General features: G+C 37.8%; 1 protein-coding gene across 4 annotated transcripts in view; it reads left to right on the forward strand.

Annotated features, from left to right (window-relative positions):
* Positions 1-22612, forward strand: part of PHKB (phosphorylase kinase regulatory subunit beta) — a 245632-nt gene that overhangs the window by 215227 nt on the left and 7793 nt on the right. For all 4 annotated transcript variants that reach the window (XM_075537116.1, XM_075537118.1, XM_075537114.1 and 1 more), the window contains 2 exons: positions 15459-15593; positions 20739-20868. In XM_075537116.1, the coding sequence (XP_075393231.1) occupies positions 15459-15593; positions 20739-20868 (265 nt within the window). The remainder of the gene's footprint in view (positions 1-15458; positions 15594-20738; positions 20869-22612) is intronic.

Consider the following 22612-nt stretch of genomic DNA (forward strand, 5'->3'; position numbering starts at 1 on the left):
CATTTGAGCAAGAACCAATGGTGCTGAAGCAGGAATTCAAGTCATACTGAAAGCATTAACAAAAGTAAGGTTCCAAGATTTAATGGAATACCAATTGAAATGTTTCACCAAGCTGATAAAGCATTGAAAACACTCACTTGTCTATGCCAGGAAATTTGGAAGACAGCTATTGCACTAACTGATCTGTATTTGTACCCATTCCAAAGAAAGATGGTCCAACAGAATGAACAAATTATAGAACAATGGTAAAATTTGGCTGAAGATCATTTAGCAGCAATTGCAGCAGTATATTAACAGAAACTGCTAGAGATTTGGGCCAGATTCAGAAGAGGACATGGAGCAAACTATATCACAGCTAATGTCAGATGGATCTTGACTGAAAGCAGAGAGTACTAGAAAGATTGTTTCCTTGTGTTTTATTGATTATACAAAGGCATTCAACTGTGTGACTCCATAAACTATGGATAGCCCGAGAAAGATTGGGATTAAAGAACATTTCATTGTGCTCATGTGGAACCTGTGGCCCATGTATCAAGACATTTGTGGGAACAGAGCAAAGTAATACTGCATGGTTTAAAATCAAGTAAGGTGTGTGTCAAGGTTGTTTCCTCTCACCATACTTAATCTGTTTGCGGAGCAAATAATTAGAGAAACTGGATTATATGAAGAAGAATGCAATATAACAACCTGTGATATGAAGATGACACAACCTTGCTTGCAGATAAGTGAGGAGGACTTGAATCACTGCTGATGAAGATCAAAGATTATAATCTTCACTATTGGATTATAACTCAATGTAGAATAAACCAAAATCTTCACATCTAGACCAATAGGTAGCATCATGATAAATGGAGAAAAGATTGAAGTTGTCAAGGATTTCGTCTTGCAAAGATGTATTAGATAATGCAATACATGACCTCTTTAAAGAGTTGAGGCAAGCAGGTTACTTTGAAGACTTAGGTGTGCCTGACCCAAACCATCATATTTTCCATTGCCTTATATGCATGTGAAAGTTAGTCATTGAATAGGGAAAACTGAAGAATTGATGCATTTGAATATTGAAAGTGCCATTGACTGCCAAAAGAACAAACAAATCTATTGTGGAAGAAGTACAGCCAGAATGCTCCTTAGAGTCAAAGATGATGGAACTTTGTCTCATGTACTTTGGATATGTTTATCAGGAGATAGTAGTCCTTGGAGGACATCTGCTTGGTAAAGTAGAGAGGCAGTGAAAAGAGGAAGGCCCTCGATAAGATGGATTGACACAATTGCTACAACAATGGGCTTACAGAGAAGAACAGTTGTAAAGATGGTACTTTGTGAGGATGGTGCAGCACCAGGTAGTGTTTCACTCTGTTGTACATAGGGTCACTGTGAGCTGTAACCAACTTGACAGCACATAATAACAACCTTGAGTCTATGAGTCAGGATTCTGTGAGTCAGCATGTCAATGAGTGTGTATGCATGTGAGTGTGAAGAAGTATAGGATCACTTGCTAACTGTATAGTTGAACTTTTAATACTTTACTATTTCTGTTCTATTGCTCCTTGATTGCAGATAAAAGACTTAAAAGTATCTCATTTTAATTTTGGATTTATTTTTTCTCCTTGCATTCTTCATTTATCTAATTTCAAGCTGTGTTTTCATCCATGTGGTTTCCTGGCTTATACCAATATATCTTCCTTTTCTTAATCATTGTTTTATACCTTAATTATTTTAAAAATGTGAAACCAGTTAGACCCACTGCCATTGAGTTAATTCCCATTCATAGCAACCCTATAAGGCCTAGCAGAGTTGCCCCATAGGGTTTCCAGGGCTGTAAATTTTTTTGGAAGCGGACTGCTACATTTTTCTCCAGTGGAGTGGCTGGTAGATTTGAACTACCAGCCTTTTCTGTTAGTAACCCAAAACTCAGTCCATTGTGCCACCAGACTTTTAAAAAATGTGAAGTATTGTAAAATTATAGAAAATAATATAATAAAGAAAATATGCCCATACTGTCCCCCAACTTAAGTAAAATCATCATATGGACAATCTTATTTCACCCTTACCTATTACCGACCTCCATGCTTCCCTCTAGATTACTTTAAGGCACATTTATCATATCATTTAAATTGTAGCTATTTTAGCATGTACTTTGTATACTCAGGTATAAGCTGAGTTTTTTGGCACATTTTAAATGCAGTTTTTGTGGTAAAATTAGGTGCCTCGGCTGATAATTTGGGTCGGCTTATACTCGAGTATATACGGTATCTGTAAGAAGTTAACTTTTAGAAATACGACAATAATACCATTATGTATAAACAATTGAATGATTCTTCTTCGGAAACTTTTGCCACATTTGCTTTTTTGTCACTCTTATGTAGCATGTCACCTTTCATCCTTTACAGTGTTCCTTTATCATTTTATATATGCCATATTTACCTTTAGCACAATTTGAGACTCTGTCTTTTAATGAAAATACTTATTTCCTATTGTACCCTTTCTTTTATGATTTGACTTCTTTCCTTTTTTTAAATCATTTTACTGGGGGCTCATACAACTCTTATCACAATCCATACATACATCCATTGTGTCAAGCACATTTGTACATTTGTTGCCATCATCATTCTCAAAACATTTGCTTTCTGCTTGAGTCCTTGGTATCAACTCCTCAGTTTTCCCCTCCCTCCCCACCCTTCCCTCCCTCATGAATCCTTGATAATTTATAAATTATTATTATTTTGTCATGTCTTACACTGTCCGACATCTCCCTTCACCCACTTTTCTGCTGGATTTGACTTACTTCACTGTCATATTTTACATTTTCTTTTTAGCATATTTCTGTTACTTTTTCCTTTCTTGTTTATTGCTGACTTCCATTTATTTGTTTTTATTTTTTTATTTTAACTTTGCACATAAATATGAAGCACTTCTAAAAGTGATTAGACATTTTTCCTTTAAAAATCTAAATAAGAAAAACTATTTGGGAGTATCTGTCATTTAAAATTTGTATATATTTTGACTTTGTAATCCTTATTCTAGAAATTTTTCATAATCATGATATGAATTAGATGTATTTCATAGCAGCTTATTGTGTGAAATAGTGAATTATTTGGAGCAAACCAGATGCCCATTAATAGATCATTTAAATAAATTATATTGTAGCCATACAGCAAAATATTGCATAGCCATTGTTAGGAAAAATAAAAAATTCTGTACATTGACATTGTGCCTCAAAGGTAAATTAACTTTTTAAAAAGTAACTTGAAATGTATAGCTTTTCATGATAGAGGAGTGATGCCATAAGGAGTCTTGGTGCCACTCTCAGGCAAGCACTGAACAGCAACTACAAGGTCGCCATTTTAAAATCACCACTCCCTTATCAGGGAGATGGGACTGTTTGCCCCATTCTGATTCCAGTCTCAGAATCCCTACCAGTCTCACTGAGTCAGAATCAACTCATGGCAGTGGGATGGGAAATATTATTGTACATATGTTACAGTGTGTACGCAAGTGATCTGAAATACACACATCAAATTGAGGCCAGCTACTGTTTCTAGGAGATAGTTCTAAGTTATATTTGTCAGTATTACTTAGAAAATTTTGGTTGACCTTTTATACGTATATGCATACATATGGGATGTTATAAATTCATACAACCTGGAATTAAAAGATAATGCGGTTTTCCACAAGCTTATTCAAGCCTAAAGTCGTGTGTGTGTGTGTGTGTGTGTGTGTGTGTGTGTGTGTGTGAGAGAGAGAGAGAGAGAGAGAGAGAGAGAGAGAGAGAGAGAGAGAGAGAGAGAGAGAGAGACTGTGTTTCAGGAATTTTTTCCCCTTTTTTCTTTTTATCAGGAAGTAAATTGCTATACCTACATAGAACTTGACCTTCATTTTTATCTCTTGAGATTGCTTCTTTCAAAGATTTAAAGTTATTCTCAATCAATTATAAGAACTTTGGATCATATCCTGTTTGCTTAGTCTCTGCTCTGGTACTCTCCACTCCAGCCTCTTGACTGCATATGTAGGTATAGAAATCGGTTTTCCATGTGCGTTGTCTCTAAATGAAAAGAAATTTGATTGTCTATACCTGGGCAGAGTATTGAAAGTACTCAACTATTACAGATTCAGGCGTTTCTCTGAGATAGACTTAGAAGTGTAGCTTGTAATTCTTCCAAAGCACATTCTTTGTAATGAATGTTCCAATTGGGGCCTCTAAGTGATAGTCATCCTAACAAAAATATAAACAGATCTTATAATAAAGGTGAACAGTAGGCCAGTGTTTTACAATGCCTGCTTTTCAGGCTCTAGTCGTTTTTTCTTTCTTTTTCTTTTCTGCTTAGTCAGCATTTTAGGCAAATTTATGAGCTTTAAAAAATACGACGTATTCTCCCTTCTTGAAAATTATCTTTCTTCATGGTAAGCAATGCAATGAGCTTAGTTGATTCTAAAAATGTTTTTTTCTGTTTGTGTATCTGATATTTTTTATGTTTAATGCCTTCCATGAAAAATAAGTACTCTCTTCTCTTAAACTCTGTCACCCAAAATTTTTAAAAGGTCAGTATGCAACATGTGACTTAGTATGTCATAACAGAATTTGCCTTTATACTTGTTTTATTTGCTGCCCATCATGTTAGTTGTGGCATTATTTTCCCATAAGGAATATTAACATTGCCCCTGCCCAACTCTTTCTGTGCCTTTTTCTCATGTGTGAATCTCACAGTTTGATAACGCCACCAGCTACTAAAGCCTGGGATATTTTCAGTTGGAGAGCAATAATTTTTTTCAACAATAAATAATTGTAAAATGTACAGTACTAAAAATAAGAACTAGATTGTGTATTGCTTCCTGTCTAGACCAGTGTCTAGGGCAGTGGTTCCCAACCTTCCTAATGCTGCAACTCTTTAATACAGTTCCTCATGTTGTGATGACCCCCAACCATCCAATTATTTCAGTTGCTACTTCATAACTGTAATTTTGTTACTGTTATGATTTGGGCGACCGCTATGAAAAGATCGTTCAGCCCCCAAAGTGGTCACAACAAAATATTTGACTGATTGTTGATATCTAGCTGGGACGGGTGGTTGGCCTTGAACTCCCATTCTCATTGAGTTGATGCTAACTCATGGCCACCCCATGGTTTCAGATAACTGTGTTCCATAGGGTTGTCAATGGCTGTGATCTTTACAAAGTAGATAGCCAGACCTAGGGGAATTCATACCACCAAGCTTTTGGTTAATTGCCGAATGGTTAACTACACCACTCACAAATTCCTTACTTGATAGAGAATTTAGAAAAGCAGATAACATACTCTGTACCCATTAGAGGGGGAAAAAATTTCTTAATATTGATACATATACTTATTTTATGCCATTTACATGATATAAAATTAATTATAAAAGAAGATTTAAATGAGATTTTTCAGGAAATGGCCAAGTTAAATAAGACTTTGTCTATGTGAAAGTTCATATGTGTTTGTGTGTGTATATATATATGATACATATACTTTGGTGTATCTATACATATATATGTATATAAAGTACATATGTATATGTGTGTATAAGAAAATACAATGTAGTACTATTTTCTATGTTTTTATTATTGGATTGTTAAAGCTAATGTCATCACAGCTTAGTACATTATAACATAGACCTCTTTAAGCAGTGTTCCTGGTTGGCATCTGAGAGAAACAAATATGTTTAATGTGTAGCCATTGCTCACAATAGTAAATCTTCTCTTTCTCCATCATCATAACCATGTTATTGTTGCTAAGTCCCATCAAGTTGCCTATAACCCATAGTGACCCTACACACAACAGAATGAAACACTGCACAGTCCTGTGCCATCCTTACAATTGTTCCTGTGCCTGGCCCATTGTTGCAGCCACTGTGTCCATCCATTTGTTGAGGGCCTGCCTCTCCTTCTCTGCCCCTGGGCTTTACCAAGCTTGACACCTTTTCCAGGGACTGGTCTCGCCTGAAAATGCCCAAACTATTGAGCAACTAGTATAAAGGTAGGCATGGTGGTAGAAATACTTCGCATAGAAGAAAAAGCTCTAAAATTGTTTGTGGTAAGGATTGATATTAAATTATTGAATTGTATGACATGTGGATGAAGTCCTAATAAAACTGTTTTTTTAAAAACTTAACATATTAGCTAATTTAATCCTTGAGACAGCCCTATTTTGTAATAAAGAGACAGATTCAGAAAGCTTGAATGATTTGCCTTAGTCATTTGGTCAAACTAGTAAGAGGAAGGCATATTCTTCAATCAAGTACTTTGTCCGTGTTTTCACTTATATATACTATTGCCATTTTCTCAAGAAAGCAAACTTAAAGTTAATTTCTAAAAGTATATAACTATTATGCTATCTTCTACATGGTTTGAGTTATAACCTGTTTTTTATTTAAGTATTCGGATAGTATCTGTGATGTGCCAGGAACTTCATATATGTATATTTTTTGTCTTACCTTTGCCAATGCTCCAATCTAAGATCAATACTGTTTGCAATGTACACTGTAAGGCACACCATGGAGCCTTAATAGCTGTAAGTTAAAAGACTTAAAAAAATGAGATTTTGAGTCTTTGTTTATCCCAAGGAAACAAGGATGGCTAATTTCCTTATTGCTTCAAGAGGTATATAATATTAACTATGAAAAGTCAAGAAATAATATAATATGTTTTTCCATTCTTTTTTCAAGCTTTTACATTAATTTTTCATCACTATTCAGGCAGGTTTATATTTTAAAAAGCTTTTAGAGGGTTAGTAGGATAAAATTTTCAATTAGCCAAACCTATCTGCAATTTTACGATATGCCGGAATACTGATAGATCAAAATCAACTTATGACACAAAGTATGTTGTTTAATATATTCATATTATATATTTTCAAAGTCAATATTCTCAATATAAGTAAGACTTATCTGGGTATTGAATTTTGTAAGGTCTGGGTAGATGTCAGCATTCCAAATTAACAGCATGTCCAAAATGATGTAAGCTAATAAATATGCCCTGGATCTTTTTGGATTGTTTGATGAGTGTAGGAAAAGGAAAGGCAAAGGGTAGACAATTGCCATTAGGTTTTCCAAGGAAAATCTTCTAACTCCTAGAAGATAAAACCACCCTCCCACCTAATTTGGCTGCCTAGATACCAATGTGAGTGTTAAAAGTAGAAAGGATCATTTTTGCCTCTAACCTGTGTGGTTATCATGGGCAAATAACTTATTTTCCATGATCCTCAGAGGAGTGGGTCTAATATTTACTGAGGATCCATTTCCTGGTCTGTTTCCATTTATTATGATCAATTAAATTGATTGTTCAGTCAGATATTGACAAGACATTTTTTCCTGGATTGTCAGCATAAGAGTATTTACTATAGTCATAGACATCCCAGAATTCCTCTGTACTATGTTCTTTTGTCCCTTTGAATTTTTCTCCCTAATGTTTTATAGTTAATCTTTCCCACTAATATTTAATATTATATATTGTAATTACCTTATTCATACCACTCACTTCCTCAATTGCTTTTAAACCAACACCGCCATGTTTCTTTGACTTTTTTTCAAGGTTAAGCCTGCCAATGCAATTGCTTCAATTGTACTGCTACGGGCACGCTGAACAAAGTTAGCCTGCTCACAGGAATGGTGTTCTAACCTGATAATGATTTGATTTGCTGTCTCATTATTGATTTGTACTCCAGCTTTCATGTTGAAATAGATCAAGTTCCTGACAGGCCCATTACTGCAAAGTCCTCCAATCACCTGCTTTCTGCTCCAGGTCTGTCAGTCAGGCTTTAGTGAGAGATGACCCCAGAGGATATCTGTTATCAAGCCTTTTTTCATCTCCGATTGTCAGCCCGCCAGGCCATCCTCTGAAAGTAATTCTCATGCAGGCATTCCATGTCCTCTGATGTCAGCACCAGCATCTGTGGGTCACCCCGGCAATGTCTGAGAAGGCCACTGATTCATGGATACCAGACTGTAACATTTCTTGTGCAATAAAAGAAAAAAAGATAGTGCTCTGAGTTCATTTAGTGTGGTTCTGATACTTGTTCCCAGGTATTTGTTTTTGACATTTAATATGAGGTAAGGAAGTGACATAATAGAACTTTTCAACATCTATTCTTATTGCTATGGGATCGAGGGTAGGGTGAATGAGTCATTGTTCTCCAGTTCCCAGTTTGCCTCATCATTTTTGTAATAAAATGAATCAAACAGTAAAGTTGGTTCTTATAACTTTTCCATCTCCTATATATGTGTAAAATGCTTGCACACTCATTTGTGCTTATATAATTTGCTTAACAACAAATTTAGCAAATCCTTATTATCTTGAAATATTTTCAAAGTGATTTTTAAAAAAATTATCTTGCCATATATCAAAGCTGTTCTTTAAGGCATTTTTCAGAAAATATGAGCCATTCTGGTTTAACAACGATACTAGATTTCTACATACTTTATTTCATAATTCACCCTTGATTAGGACAAGTTAGAGAGAAAGTTGCCAATGCACATACGGTGTCATGACATCATTACAAGAAAATTGTAGAAGGGTAAACTCATTCTCAGGATCATACAGGAACACCAACTGATATAACGCCATTTCCCAGCAGTGCCCAGAGATTCATTGTCCTCAAGTCAATCCCTCATATGTAGGAAGGTTGATTTGGTCAGTCGCGTGTGTCTGCCACGCTCTCATTTGCTTATTGGAAAGTAGAGCATGTCTCTGGTTCTCTCGACAGACTGAATTTATAAGGATGTGGCCCAAGGATAACCTTCATGCTTTTGGTCTTCCACATTTGCTTTTCTCCCTTTCTCTCCCTTTTGCTTTACATGCTTTGATGCTGGCATTCTCTTGGCAGGTTTGTGACCTTGTCAGGAGAACACTGAGCCGAGGAAGTAATACTTTCCCATATACACTTATTGCTGTCTTTTGTTAATAGTAGTCCTAAAAGTATATGTTTGGTTACATTTGTAAACATTGTTTCTTACTTACTGGTTTACTTTTCCTAAGCCTTAAGACCTATTTTAGTAATTTATGCTAAGACTATTTTGCTGTTTTTATTTTAAAGTATAGTCTTTTGGCAAATTCTAAACTAAAAAGATGACTGTCAAATTTTTAAGCAAATAGACGAATTCTAATATTCTGACATTGAATAAATAATGTTTTATTTCCAATTGAATGAAAAATAGTCACCTTCTTTCTTTGGTGACTGCTGAGTGGTGTTTTCTGTACTTGCTCACAGAGCTGCTGAGGTTTTATAAGTCGAAGGCAGAAACCTGGTGGGAAGCGTTTTAGAGCTCTGACTGTCTTTGTAAATGTTACTAAAGATTATCAAGTAAACGTGGTAGATGATGCTACTTTTAACAACTTGAGTTATCTAAGGATTTTAAACATTAAGACTTGTACAACTAAAATTAATTTATTTTTTAAAGATTCCTCCTAAATTATTACTCTAGTTATTGGTTACTCAACTCCACAACAAATTACATCTCTCTCCAAACTGAGTCTGAGACATAAGATAATATTAGTTGACGAACAGTTTTATGATTCTTTACAATTTCAAAAGCCACCTTGTGAACTGTTAATAGTCGTGTATAAACCGAGTTTTTCAGCACAATTTTTATGTAGTTTTTGTGGTAAAACTAGGTACCTTGGCTGATATTCGGGTCAGCTTATTAAGTGTATATGGTATATTATTTGTTCCTCAAATACTATAAAATAACTAAAGCGATAATATAAATATTCTTATTTGAAAAATAAAATGCCCAGTAATAGTGTGCATAGCTGGTAAGTGATATAGAATTGGCATACAGGGGTTTATTTATTGTTTTTACTATGAAAGTAGTTTTCTTTTACTATGAAAATAATAAAGTAATTTAGTAAAGTCCCACATTTGCATTGTGTTCAGTAAAGATGATGTTTTGCCTTTTTTTTTCTTTTGCTGCTAATGTAAAGCAAATCTCAGACTTATTGACTTTTATTCCTCAATATATTAGCTGGTATACATCTCTGAAAAACAGTTTTCTTTAGGGGTTTTTTTTTGTTGACATTTTTTAATCGTTTTATTAGGGGCTCATACAGCTCTTATCACAAACCATACATACATCAATTGTGTAAAGCACATTTGTACATTAATTGCCCTAATCATTCTCAAAACATTTGCTATCCACCTAAGCCCCTGGCATCAGCTCCTCATTTTATCCCCTCCCTCCCCGCTCCCCTCTCCCTCACGAACCCTTCATAATTTATAAATTATTATTTTGTCATATCTTGCCCTGACCGACATCTCCCTTCACCCACTTCCCTGTTGTCCGTCCCCCAGGTAAGTGGTCACATGTAGATCCTTGTAATCGGGTTCTCCCTTTCCAACCCACCCTCCTCCTCTCTCCCAGTATCGCCTCTCACACCACTGGTCCTGAAGGGATCATCCACCCTGGATTCCCTGTGTTTCCAGTTGCTATGTATACCAGTGTACATCCTCTGGTCTAGCCAGACTTGTAAGGTAGAATTGGGCTCATGATAGTGGGGGAGGAGGAAGCACTTAGGAACTAGAAGAAAGTTGTATATTTCATCGTTGCTACATCACACCCTGACTGGCTCATCTCCTCTCCGAGATCCTTCTGTAAGGGGATGTCCAGTGGCCTACAAATGGGCTTTGGGTCTCAACTCCGTACTGCCCCATCATTCACTATGGTATGATTTTTTGTTCTGATGATACCTTTTACCTGATCCTTTCGACACCTCGTGATCGCACAGGCTGGTGTGTTTCTTCCATGTGGGCTTTGTTGCTTCTGAGCTAGATGGCTGCTTGTTTACCTTCAAGGCTTTAAGACCCCAGATGCTATATCTTTTGACAGCTGTGCACCATCAGCTTTCTTTGGCACATTTGCTTATGTACCCATTTGTCTTCAGTGGTCGTCTCAGGGAGGTGAGCACACAATGATATGATTTTTTGTTCTTTGATGCCTAATAACTGATCCTTTTGGCACCTCATGATCACACGGGCTAATGTGCTTCTGTCATGTAGGCTTTGTTGCTTCTGAGCTAGATGGCCGCTTGTTTACCTTCAAACCTTTACGACCCCAGACACTATATCTTTTGATAGCCGAGCACCCATCAGCTTTCTTCACCACATTTACTTATTCATCTGCTTTGTCTTCAGCAGTTGTGTCAGGAAAATGAGCATCATAAAATGTCGATTTAATAGAAGAAAGTATTCTTTCATTTAGGGAGCACTTGAGTGGAGGCTCAATATCCTTCTGCTACCTTAATACTAAACCTATAAATATATGCACACAGATCTATTTCCCCATCCTCATATATAAATATATTTACATATATGCATGCCTTATTTAGACCTCTATAAATACTCTTTGCCTACTAGTTCTTTCCTCTGTTTCCTTTCCTTTCCTCTTGTCCCACTATCATGCTCATTTGGGTTTCAGTAATTCCTCTTGGTTACATTACCCTTCACCACACCTTACCAGGCCTTCTACATCCTCCTTACCACCAATTTGGATCACTTGTTGTTCCCTTGTCCCTGGGTTTGTTAACACCACTACCTTTCTTCCCCCCCCCCTCTCCCACATCCCCCTGGAACTGTCAGTCCAGTTGTTTTCTCTTCCAGATTGTTCATCCAGCCTATCTTATTTAGACAGTCCTGTGGTGATAATAACATGCACAAAAACCAGACAGAGTAAAACCAAGCAATAATATACAACAAAACAACAACAAGCGAATGACAAAAAAAAAACACAAGAAAGAAAAGCTTGTAGTTAGTTCAAGGACTGTTTGTTGGCCTTTAGGACTGTTTTCCAGTTCAGTCTGTTGGAACACCATGCCCTGGCTCCAAAGTCCACCTTCAGCATTCCATGGGGACCTCGCCACTCCTTTCCCTTGCTGTTCTCTTGCACCCCATAGTGTTTTGCGTCCGTGTGGCGGGATCAGAATGGGTGCAATTCCCACACTGTGTCTCTGGTGTTGTCCACTGTAGGGCTATGAGTCAGTGAGGGGCATCATGTCTAATAGTGGGGCCGACCATATAGTCCTCGCTGTAGACTGGCTGCTCTGAGTGGGAACATTGTCCTCAAGGCTTGGTGGGCCAGGATGTGCTCCACTCTCTCCTCCCCCTTCTTCTGCTCCCGTGTGCTTCGGTCAATTATGTCCCTCTCCGGAAGCTGCAGATTCAATGCCATCCTTTAAGGTAAATTCTTCTGGTGGGAGAGGCAGGTGTCCGTGTAGTAGTTGGGATTGGGGTCAGCCCCTCAGACCTCTCCACTGGTTCCCTACTCCACGCCAGCATGTTGCATTCATATTTTGGAGCACTGGGTTGATGGAAAAAATGTTTTTAATGACACCTCTAAATCTAAAAAAAAAGCAATATTTCATCATTATCACCTAATATCCAATTTTTATTTAAATTTCTGATTGTTTTCAAAATGACTTTGAAAAGTTGGTCTGTTTGAATCAGGATCCAAACAAAATCCACTCATGACATTAGTTGCTCTTCTTAACTTCAGTCACATTTAACCACGAACAATACTTCTCACCTCTTTTTTGCTTTTCATGCTATTGGCTTGTTGAAGAAACCAAAACCGGGCCTACAGATTTTCAATTTCGTGTCCCCTCAATGCTACTAAGCTGCCTGCCTCATACATGCATTTAAAATGCAGAATAACTTATTAAATAGATAGTACAAAAATTAAAGACAACTTTAAAAATGGAATTTGTTCTTATTTAAATAAGAGTTTATTCTGTTTGATTATATCCATCTAACTTTTTCATCTCTGTACTTGCCTTATAGGTTATTTTCAAGGAAATATGTCAAGACAGATCTAAGGGTATATCTGGATAAAGTGACTTTGCCATTTTAAACCTTTGTTGCTGTAAGGGCTGGCTAATCAGCTCCCCTTTGGAAATCAAGTATTCGAGTCAAAAACAATTCAAGGAGAAAGTGTGTGAATCTGCTGTGCACAAGCAACCCTAGCTTTTTCTAGTGGTGTGTAGAATTCTGATCCCTCAGACACAATGGGACTTCCAGAGTTGTATATGGCCTTCAGAACTCGCTTATCTGATCCTTTCCTCATATTATAAAAAATGAAAGAAATTAGATGAAACTAAAAAAAACACTTTTAAAAGCTTCTCAAAACATAAAACTAATTACCTATAAAATAATTCAGTTTTTTTGGCTTTTCTGAAATCTTTTGGTTAAGGTGGTTTTTTTTAATCATTTTATTGGGGGCTCATACAACTCTTATCACAATCCATACATACATCAATTGTGTCAAGCATATTTATACATTCATTGCCCTCATCATTCTAAAAAATATTTGCTCTTAAGCCTTTGATATTAGCTCCTCATTTTCCCCGCTCCATCCCTGCTTCCCTTCTCTCATGAGCCCTTGATAATTTATAAATTATTATTATTTTGTCATGCCTTACATTGGCCAGCATCTCCCTTTACCCCCTTTTCTGTTGTCCATCCCCCAGGGAGGAGGTTATATATAGATTCTTATAATTAGTTCCCCCTTTCTATCCCATCTTCTCTCCACCCTCCGGTATCACCACTCTCACCACTATTCCTGAAGGGATCATCTGTCCTGGATTTCCTGTGTTCCTGGTTCCTATCTGTACCAGTGTACATCCTCGGGTCTAGCCGGATTTATAAGAAAGAATTGGGTCATGATAGTGGGGGGAGGGTGGCATTTAAGCATTAGAGGAAATTTGTACAACTTTCCTCTAAAGTGTGCTTTTTAATGTTCTAATGTAATTAAGTTATAGTTAATTGTCCTTTTTTTTCAAAGGCAGATACGTTCCTCTGCCCTCACTGACCCCAAGGAAACTACTACAAAATTTTTTTTAAAATTATGTGAAAAATGCCTGCTTATGATGAAAGACATTTACATAATAACACATCTCAGCCCATTTCTTAAAATTAATTGCTTATGTCCAGTTTCTTTTTTGCATACATCTACTATTTACAAAGTATATTCAGGCATAACATAATCCATAAGACAGTGCTTGATATTTACTTTGGTGAGTAGCATAGTAGATCTCAAAAGCTTGTGAATAGCCATCTCAGGTGCAGCTATTGGTCTTTCCCTGCCCAGAGGAAAGAAGAGAGAAAAAGAAAAGGTCCATAGGAACAATTCGTGCAGTGGACTAATGAGCCATGCAAACATCAGTCTCTGTGAGCTTGAGACCAGAAGAACTAGATGGTGCCTAGCTACCATCACCATCTGCTCTTACAGGATCACATTAGAAGGCCCTAGATAGAATGGGATAAAAATGTGGAACAAACCTCAGAATCATAGACCAGGCTTATTGTTAGATAATGACGGATAGAACCCCCAAAACCCGTAACCCTTAGTCACGCTTCCAGTCTGGAACTGAACTCCATTTCCATCCAAGGGAATAATAAGACGAGAGGTCCACACTCCTTAGAATAACTAGCCATTTGAAATCAAAGGAGCAACATTTATCCAAGGACAATGTTCAGAAGGGTTTGAAAAAAAGGGAGAATGTAAACAAGAAACCCAAGACGGAAAAGGGCTAAGTGGTATGACATTGAAGGGGTTGAGAAGAGGCAAAATGTGTATGAATTGTTGAATTCTTATTGTTGTAAAGCCCATCATCTGTTTTGTAAACTTTCACACAATTAGTCAATACAGCATATTTTTTGTTTTAGTGTAATGTGCTAGTTCTTTGTGTATAGTTACCTATACAATAATAAGAATGCCATAAGTGGACGGCTTTCATAAACACAAATTTATTCTCTCAGAGTTTGAGTCTGCAAGTCCAAGTTCAGGGTGCCAGCTCCAGGGGAAGGCTCTGTTGACTCGCGGCATTTGAGGAAGCTCTTTGAATGCTTTCAACATCTGTGGGCCTAACATCCCCTAGGTATCTACAAGATTCTCTGGGTCTTTTAGATCCAAGTTGACCCTGGCTCCAAAAGATGTGCTCTTTTCCCAACTGTTCTTTCTTGGTAGTAGTCAGATTTCATCTCTTGTAAGATAAAAGATGATGCACACCAAAACTTGGGAAATTCCCTTCAGTTGATTCCAGGATGTGACCTTCGTGTGGATGTTGCATCCCACCATAATCCACTTAAAATTGATTGGCTGATACAGCCAATCACAATATGGGGAGTGATTACATCATTACATAGCTGCCAAATTACTGAGAATCATCACCCAACCAAGTTAACACATATTCTGGACGGAGGCACAATTCAATTTATGATAATTATACAGAATTGGTAGGCTACTACTTTATACTGGCCTGTTTTTGTATTTTATAACAGCCACATATACAAGAATGACCCCATTTTTAAGAATATGATTCTCTGGTACAACTTTGATGGAACTAATTATATCAACAATCCAGGAAATTGAAATAACCATCTCCTCTTTCCCCTTCAGATGGGTCAGTGAGCTAAAGGGCATTAGAAGAGATGATTTGTTTCTATTTTGTTTCAGGTGGATCATCCATGCTATGGAGTATGAGCTACAGATCCGTGGTGGAGACAAACCAGCCTTAGACTTATATCAGTTGTCCCCTAGTGAAGTTAAACAACTTCTGTTGGACATTCTCCAGCCTCAACAGAATGGAAGGTAATGCTGTCACCTCTAGGCATTCAGGATTTAGGATAACATTATATATTATTTAACATCTATTAAGTATATAGAACATATACATATATATTGTTTGAGATATATATGAAATTAATAAGATGCTATCAAGAAATAAGACATAAGCAAGTATCAGTGACCTCTCTACTAGATGGGAAGCTGTATTAGTCAGAGTTGACTAGAGAAGCGAATCCAGAGACATTTATGTTTGTAAGAGAGAACTTTATATCAAAGAGCAATTGTACATTAAGAAAACATCCCAGATCAAGTTCATAAGTCTGATATTACCCCATATGTCAATACTAGTCCATAAATTCCTCTTTAGACACACAGCCATGCAATAATGCTGAATGCAGGAAGATCATGGGCTAGTGGATGGAAATATCGTGAGTCATGACACAGCTCCCTTGTGATTGATAACACATTTCATACCAAATATAAACAATATTTATTTGCTACTGTCTCCAGTTTTTGTATAACTATAGCATTTTGCCATGTGTTGTGTATTTCAAATTATATATTTAGTGGTTTATAATTCATGCAAATATTACATTTTAAGATTAATAATTAACCCATTAAAAGAAAACCTTTTGCTACAATCTTATGACACACAGGATTTTGTAACTGGTTTTTCAGCACTGGTACTTTATATATCTATGTATATATATTTTTAAATAAATCATTTTATTGGGGGCTGTTATAGCTCTTATAACAATCTATACATCAATTGTACCAAGCACATTTGCCATCATTTTCAAGATATTTCCTTTCTACTTGAGCCCTTGGTATCTGCTCCTCTTGTTCCCTCCCTTCCCACCCTCCCACCCTCATGAACCCTTTCTAAATTATTATTTTCAAATCTCACAGTGTCCATTAACTCCCTTCACCCATGCTTCTGTTGTTCATCTCCCTCGCAGTGGGGAGGGTGTTAATATGTCAATCATTGCGATCTGTTCCCCTTTCTCCTCCTTCTCCCCCCACCTTACCCCTACCCTCATGGAATTACTACTCTCATTGTTCCTGAAGGGTTTGTCTGTCCTGGATTCCTTGTATTGAAAGCTCTTATCTGTATCAGTGTACATGCTCTGGTATAACTGAATCTGTAAGGTAGAACTGAGGTCTTGACAGTGGGGTGGGAGAGAATTAAAGAAGTAGAGGAATGTACATTTCATCAGTGCTATATTGCACCCTGGCTAGCTCGTCTCTTCCTTGTGAGTGGCCCTTCTGTGAGGGGATGCCAATTGTCTACAACTGGGCTTTGAGTCTCCATTATGACACTACCACCCCCAGTCCTTCACATCAATATGATTGTTTGTTTGGGGTCTACTGGTGCCTGGTACCCGATCCCATTGACACCTCATGATCACACAGGCTACTGTGCTTTTTCCATGTGGTCTTTGCTAGATGGCTGCTTGTTTAACTGAAGCCTTTAAGACCCTGTATCTTATAATAGCCGACCACCATTCACTTTCTTTACATTTGCTTCTGTATCCATTTTGACTTCAGCAATCATGTTGGTAAGATGAGCATCACAGAATGCCAGGTTGTTAGCACAAAGTGTTCTTAGGTTGAGGGAGGACTTGAGTAGAGACCCATTGTCCATCTGCTACCTTGATACTTGACATATAAATATATGCACGTAGACCTATATCCCTATCATTAAATATTAATATATTTATGTATATACATGCCTATATTTATACCTCTATAAATATTTTTTGCCTCCTGGTTCTTTCCTCTATTTCCTTTTCGTTTCCTTGTGTCCCACTATTATATTCAACTTTCATTCAGCTCTCAGTAATTCCTCTCAACTACATTGCACTTGATCAAACCCCACTAGGCTTTTTCCACCTACCTTGCCATCAATTTTAGATCTTTTATTGTTCCCTTGTCCCTGGGTTTGTTGGCTACCCCCTCCCTTTCTGCCATCCTTCCCTCTCCCCTGCCCCCCGGAACTGTCAGTCCATTGTTTTCTTCTCAGGATTGTTTATCTTGCCTATCTTATATAGATAGACATGAACAAGAAAAGAAAGAAAGGGGATCTATAAATAGTTCCAGGTCTGTCTGTTGGCCTTACGGATATTTTCCGATTGAGTCTGATGCGGTACAAAGCCCTGCCCTCCAAGTCTGAAATCTGTTTTCAGGATTCCTCAGGGACTTTGTTGCTTTGCTCTCCTTGCTGCTCTGTTAAGCACTCCCTTCGTGTTTTGCCCCAGCATGTGGGGCTCAGACTGAGCCCAATTCCCACCCTGTGTCTCCAGTTCTGTCCTCTGCAGCGTTGAGGGTCAGTGAGGGAATGCTGGGTCTCGTGGCTGCTGCTCAGGGTTTGGTAGGCCAGGATGCAGTCTACTCTGTCTCTCTCTTTATCTCTTAGTTTGTTCTTGGGTGGTCTGGGCAAACCCATCACTCTCCCAGTTGTATCTTCAGTGTGTCCTCTATAGTGAAATCTTCTGGGGAGGGGGTTGACATAGCTGGGATTGAGGCCAGTCCCACAGACCTCTCTGGTATGTTGCTTCATGCCAGTATGTTGCCTTCACGGCTTGACTTACCAGGTTGAGGTTAGGTCTCCCTCCCTTTCCTGTCAAGACATAAACAATACCCTCCCTGTGGGTGGGTTAGTGCCCTGTTCCCCCACTAACCCCGCCCTCTTTTTTTTCTTTTCCCCTTCTTTTTGGTTGGCTGCCATATGCATCCCTGGGTTGGGTCTGACCCTGCCAGAGTGCCTGGGCCTCACTCTGGGCATTTACGCACTTAGTGGCTTTCCCCTATCCCCTCTGTGCTTTTTCAGCTTACCTCAGTGAACTCGTGTTATACTTGGCCTTTTGTGCTTGGCTTACTTCGCTTAGCATAATTTCCTCCAACTCTTCCCATGCAACCATGTGCTTCATGCATTCATCATGGATTTTTAGGGATGCATAGTACTCCATTGTATGTATGTCCCAGAGTTTTTAATCCATTCATTGGTTGATGGAAATCTAAGTTGTTTCCAACTCTTTTCGATGCTGAACTGCACCACAGTGAACATTAGATTGCAGATGTCTGGCCGTGATCTGTTTCTTATCTCTTCTGGGTATATGCCCAGTAGGGGGATTGCTGGGTCATATGGTAGCTTGATTTCCATCTGTTTTAGGTATCACCAGATTGATTTCCATAACAGCTGCACATACCTACAGACCCACCAGCAGTGGATGAGAGTTCCTGTCTCACCACACCCACCCCCCCACTTGTTGCTTTCTGTTTTTGTGAATTGGGCTACATTTGAGGGTGTTAGGTGGTATGTCATAGTTGTTTTAATTTGCATTTCCCTATGGCTAATGATTGGGAACATTTTCTCACATGTTTGTTGGCCAATTGGATTTCTATCCTGGTGAAAATTCTGTTCAGGTCTCTTGTCCATTTCCTCAATGGGTTATTTTTTTTTTCTTACTGTAGGCTAGCAAAATATAGTAAATTTTAGTAATAAGGCCTATAATGAATCATTGCTACAGATGTTTTTCCCGTCTTTGGGCTTTCTTATTACCCTTTTGGCAAATTCTTTCAATGTATATCCTACTTGTCAATTTGTACCTCTGTATTTGTGTCCTTCTCTAATTATGATAGCCTTTTATATTCCCAGTGCTAAAGTTCTTAGGTTTGTCCTTATTCCCTCATTAATGGCCCTAATAGTTTGGGGTTACCTTGCCATCTGTGACCCATCTTGACTTTATTCTTGTGCATGTAGTGTGTAAGGATCTTGCTTCATTTTTCTACATGTAGATTACCATTTTTTTCTAGGATCACTTGTTGAAGAGGGCATCTGCTTCCCATTGGATATTTTTGGGGCCCTTATCAAAGGTCATTTGGCTGTTTGCTGATGATTTCACTTCTGGGTTTCAGCTCTTTCCCATCGGTCTGAGTATCTCATTATACCAGCCCCACACCGTTTTGACTGCTGTGGCTGTAGAATAGGTGTTAAAATCAGGTAAAGCAAGCCTTCCAACTTTTCCCTACTTCTGGAGGTGTTCTCTGCTGATTCTGGGCTTCTTATCTCTCCATCTGAAGTTGGTAGTCAGTTTTCCCAATTCTTTGAAAACAGATTCATATTGTATTCGTATCAGGATAATGTTAAACTTACATAGTGCCTTTGGCAAGACTGACATCTTTATTAAGTCTTTGATCCGCCAGCATGGGCTATTTTATTTGTCAGCTCACTCTTGGCTTCTAGTAATAGTGTTCTGTAATTTTCCTCCTACAGATCTTTTGTGTGTTTTTTGTTAGGTGTATCCCAAGATATTTCCATTTGTGCTTGGCTATTGTGAAGAGTACTACCTTTTTGATCTCCTCTTCCATGGTCTCTTCAGTGTATATAGCAGCCCAATTGGCTGCTATTTGTTGATCTTGTATCCTGCCACTGTGCAATAGACCTCTATTGCTTCCACACTCCTCTTGTGGACCTTTTTGGGGTTTCTTTATATAAAATCTTATCATCTGAAAGTCACAGTAGTTTCACCTCTCTTTCCCCAGATGAATACCTTTGATTTCTTTCCTTTTCATTATGTTGTTAGCTTGGACCTCCAGTACGATGTTAAATAAAAGTGGGGACAAAGGAAGACTTTAGCCATTTTACAGAGCAAACTTTTATAAAGTTTAAAATAAAGACAATTTTATACATTGAAATTCCTTGGGTGTTCATTCATTTACTTAGTCACTCATACATGCGCATGCCTTTCTAGGAGAGTTGTGTATGTGTGACCAAGTTATAGGATTTCCATACCTTACTGGAGTTTACTGCCCATAAGAACCACGTGAACTTATTTTAAAATTTGCTGCTTCTGTGTTTGTAAATGGAGCTGCTTTGCTTATTAGAAAATCATTTGATCCTGTCATGAACAACCTCATAACTTACCAGAAAATAATGTTTTGTCTGTTACATATTTTTAAATCTTGGGGAATTTCTCCTTTCCTGTAAGCACCGCTTTTATTATGAAATATTTACTGGCTTCAGTAACACATGACAGATATCCATCATTGACAGAGTTTGGCTTTTATTGCTCACCCTACTAGAACAATTGAACCATATTGAACATGCTTCTTTCTACCAGAACATGCTTGTGTTTCAACTCTGAAGAATTTTATTTTGGTCTACAGATGTTGGCTGAACAGGCGTCAGATCGATGGGTCTTTGAATAGAACTCCCACTGGGTTCTATGACCGAGTATGGCAAATCCTGGAGCGCACACCCAATGGTATCGTTGTAGCTGGGAAGCATTTGCCACAGGTAAAGCCCGCTGTTTTATTCCAAAGAGACCTAACAGAGTAGATATTTCTTCTCCTTCTCAACTGAAAACAACTTTACTGCTTATTCAATTTTATAAGGGTACTTTAAAAAAGGGGTTTCCAGATGCCTAAAGGAAATAGAAAGTCTAATCAGTTGGATTGAAGTGTTTTCCCCCCCTCTCTTAAATTACTTTTAATTTCAATGTTGGTTACCCTCTGTATAGTAGAGCTTGCTTTAACAAATGAATATATTGTTGAAAAATTTTGTTTAATCCAACGTTTTGTATTTTCATATTTCTAATGTTTGAAGGAAGTTATCTGCTTAAAGAAATCCTGAAGCTGAGCTTTAGCCAAGCAAACTGCCCTCCTTTGTTTACTTATTACTGAATTTAGAGTTTGTTGTTTGGGTTTTACTTTAAATGAGAATAGGCCTTCACTGCCAAGTTTTAATTTTCAAGACTATTGGGCCACTGGTGGGTGATTCACAAATATTGAGACTTACATTCAAAAAGCAGACCCAGACCAAGTCTAAGAAGTGAGGTGATCTAGTAATGCTGTGGATGAGAAAATTAGTACTTAGAAGAACATGTAACTTTGAGACATGTTTAGATCACTAGACAACCTGACAATCACATACTCTTCTCAAAATATTACTTACCTGTGTTTCAAATGAATTAGTTTTCCTCCCTCAGATGATTTCTTAAATGGTAAAAATTGGTTTGTTTCTTTGATTTGAAGTGAATAATTAGCTTTTTGAAAGTGAAGTACTGTGTTTGTTTCTAGTGTTGAAACTTATGAAGCTATTTATACAAATATTTTTTAATGTTCTAATCGACACTCATTGTGCTTATTATATATAGAATATCTCTGGAAGGACCCACAAGAAATCGGTGGCATTATTTTCTTAACCCTTTTTTGGAAAGGGACTATGTGGCTGAGGGAACAGCATTGGACTTTTCACTGAAGCCCTTTTTTCACCTTAAAAAAAATTTTTACAGGGTTTTCTTTCTTTTTAAAATTTTTTTCTTTTTCTTTTAATTAATTTATTCTCTCTTTTTTTTTACATTTTATTAGGGGCTCGTACTGCATTACCTATTTAAAAAACAAATCTTTTAGAAAGCATTTTTCCACTAGTTGTGGACACTGAGTGAGTTTGCATGGAGGTCCACTGTGTGTTCCAGCCTTTTCCTGGGTGCTGTGTGATTACTGTTTGGAGCAGTACTGCCCCTGGGCTTAGTCAGCAGGCCTTTACTGGGAACATCCGCCTCCTTCTATTAGGCCTCTTCACTGCGCACCTGGGAAATGGACTGTGGCATTCTTTTATTGACTTCTATTTCAGCTCCCACTATTACTTACCAGAGTTTCTTCTAATTTTCCCTTTTCCTGGGTCAGTTACATGTACACTCTTTTCAACAACAACAATAAGAGCAACACTAATTGCCGAGTTCTGCAGCATCACCGCAATCCGACTGGTGTGACTCTTTATCGTGCTCGGAGAGGCGGGTCTTGAGCAGAGCACCAGCCCTTTCTTCCTAGTTTATCTCCGTATGGAACTCTGCTGAAACTTGTTCTCATCACAGCAACATGTAAACCTCCACTGACAGCTGATAAGTGGCTTCACATGTGGTGCATTTAGGCAATAATCATGTTCCAGATCTCCCACCTAGAAGAGCAAGAATTCTACCATGGGAATACCAGTGCTTCATGTAAAAGCAATAAATCGGTGTTAGGTACATTTTATGGGC

The sequence above is a fragment of the Tenrec ecaudatus genome, chromosome 18 (assembly GCF_050624435.1).
Source record: "Tenrec ecaudatus isolate mTenEca1 chromosome 18, mTenEca1.hap1, whole genome shotgun sequence".
Lineage (NCBI taxonomy): Eukaryota > Metazoa > Chordata > Mammalia > Afrosoricida > Tenrecidae > Tenrec > Tenrec ecaudatus.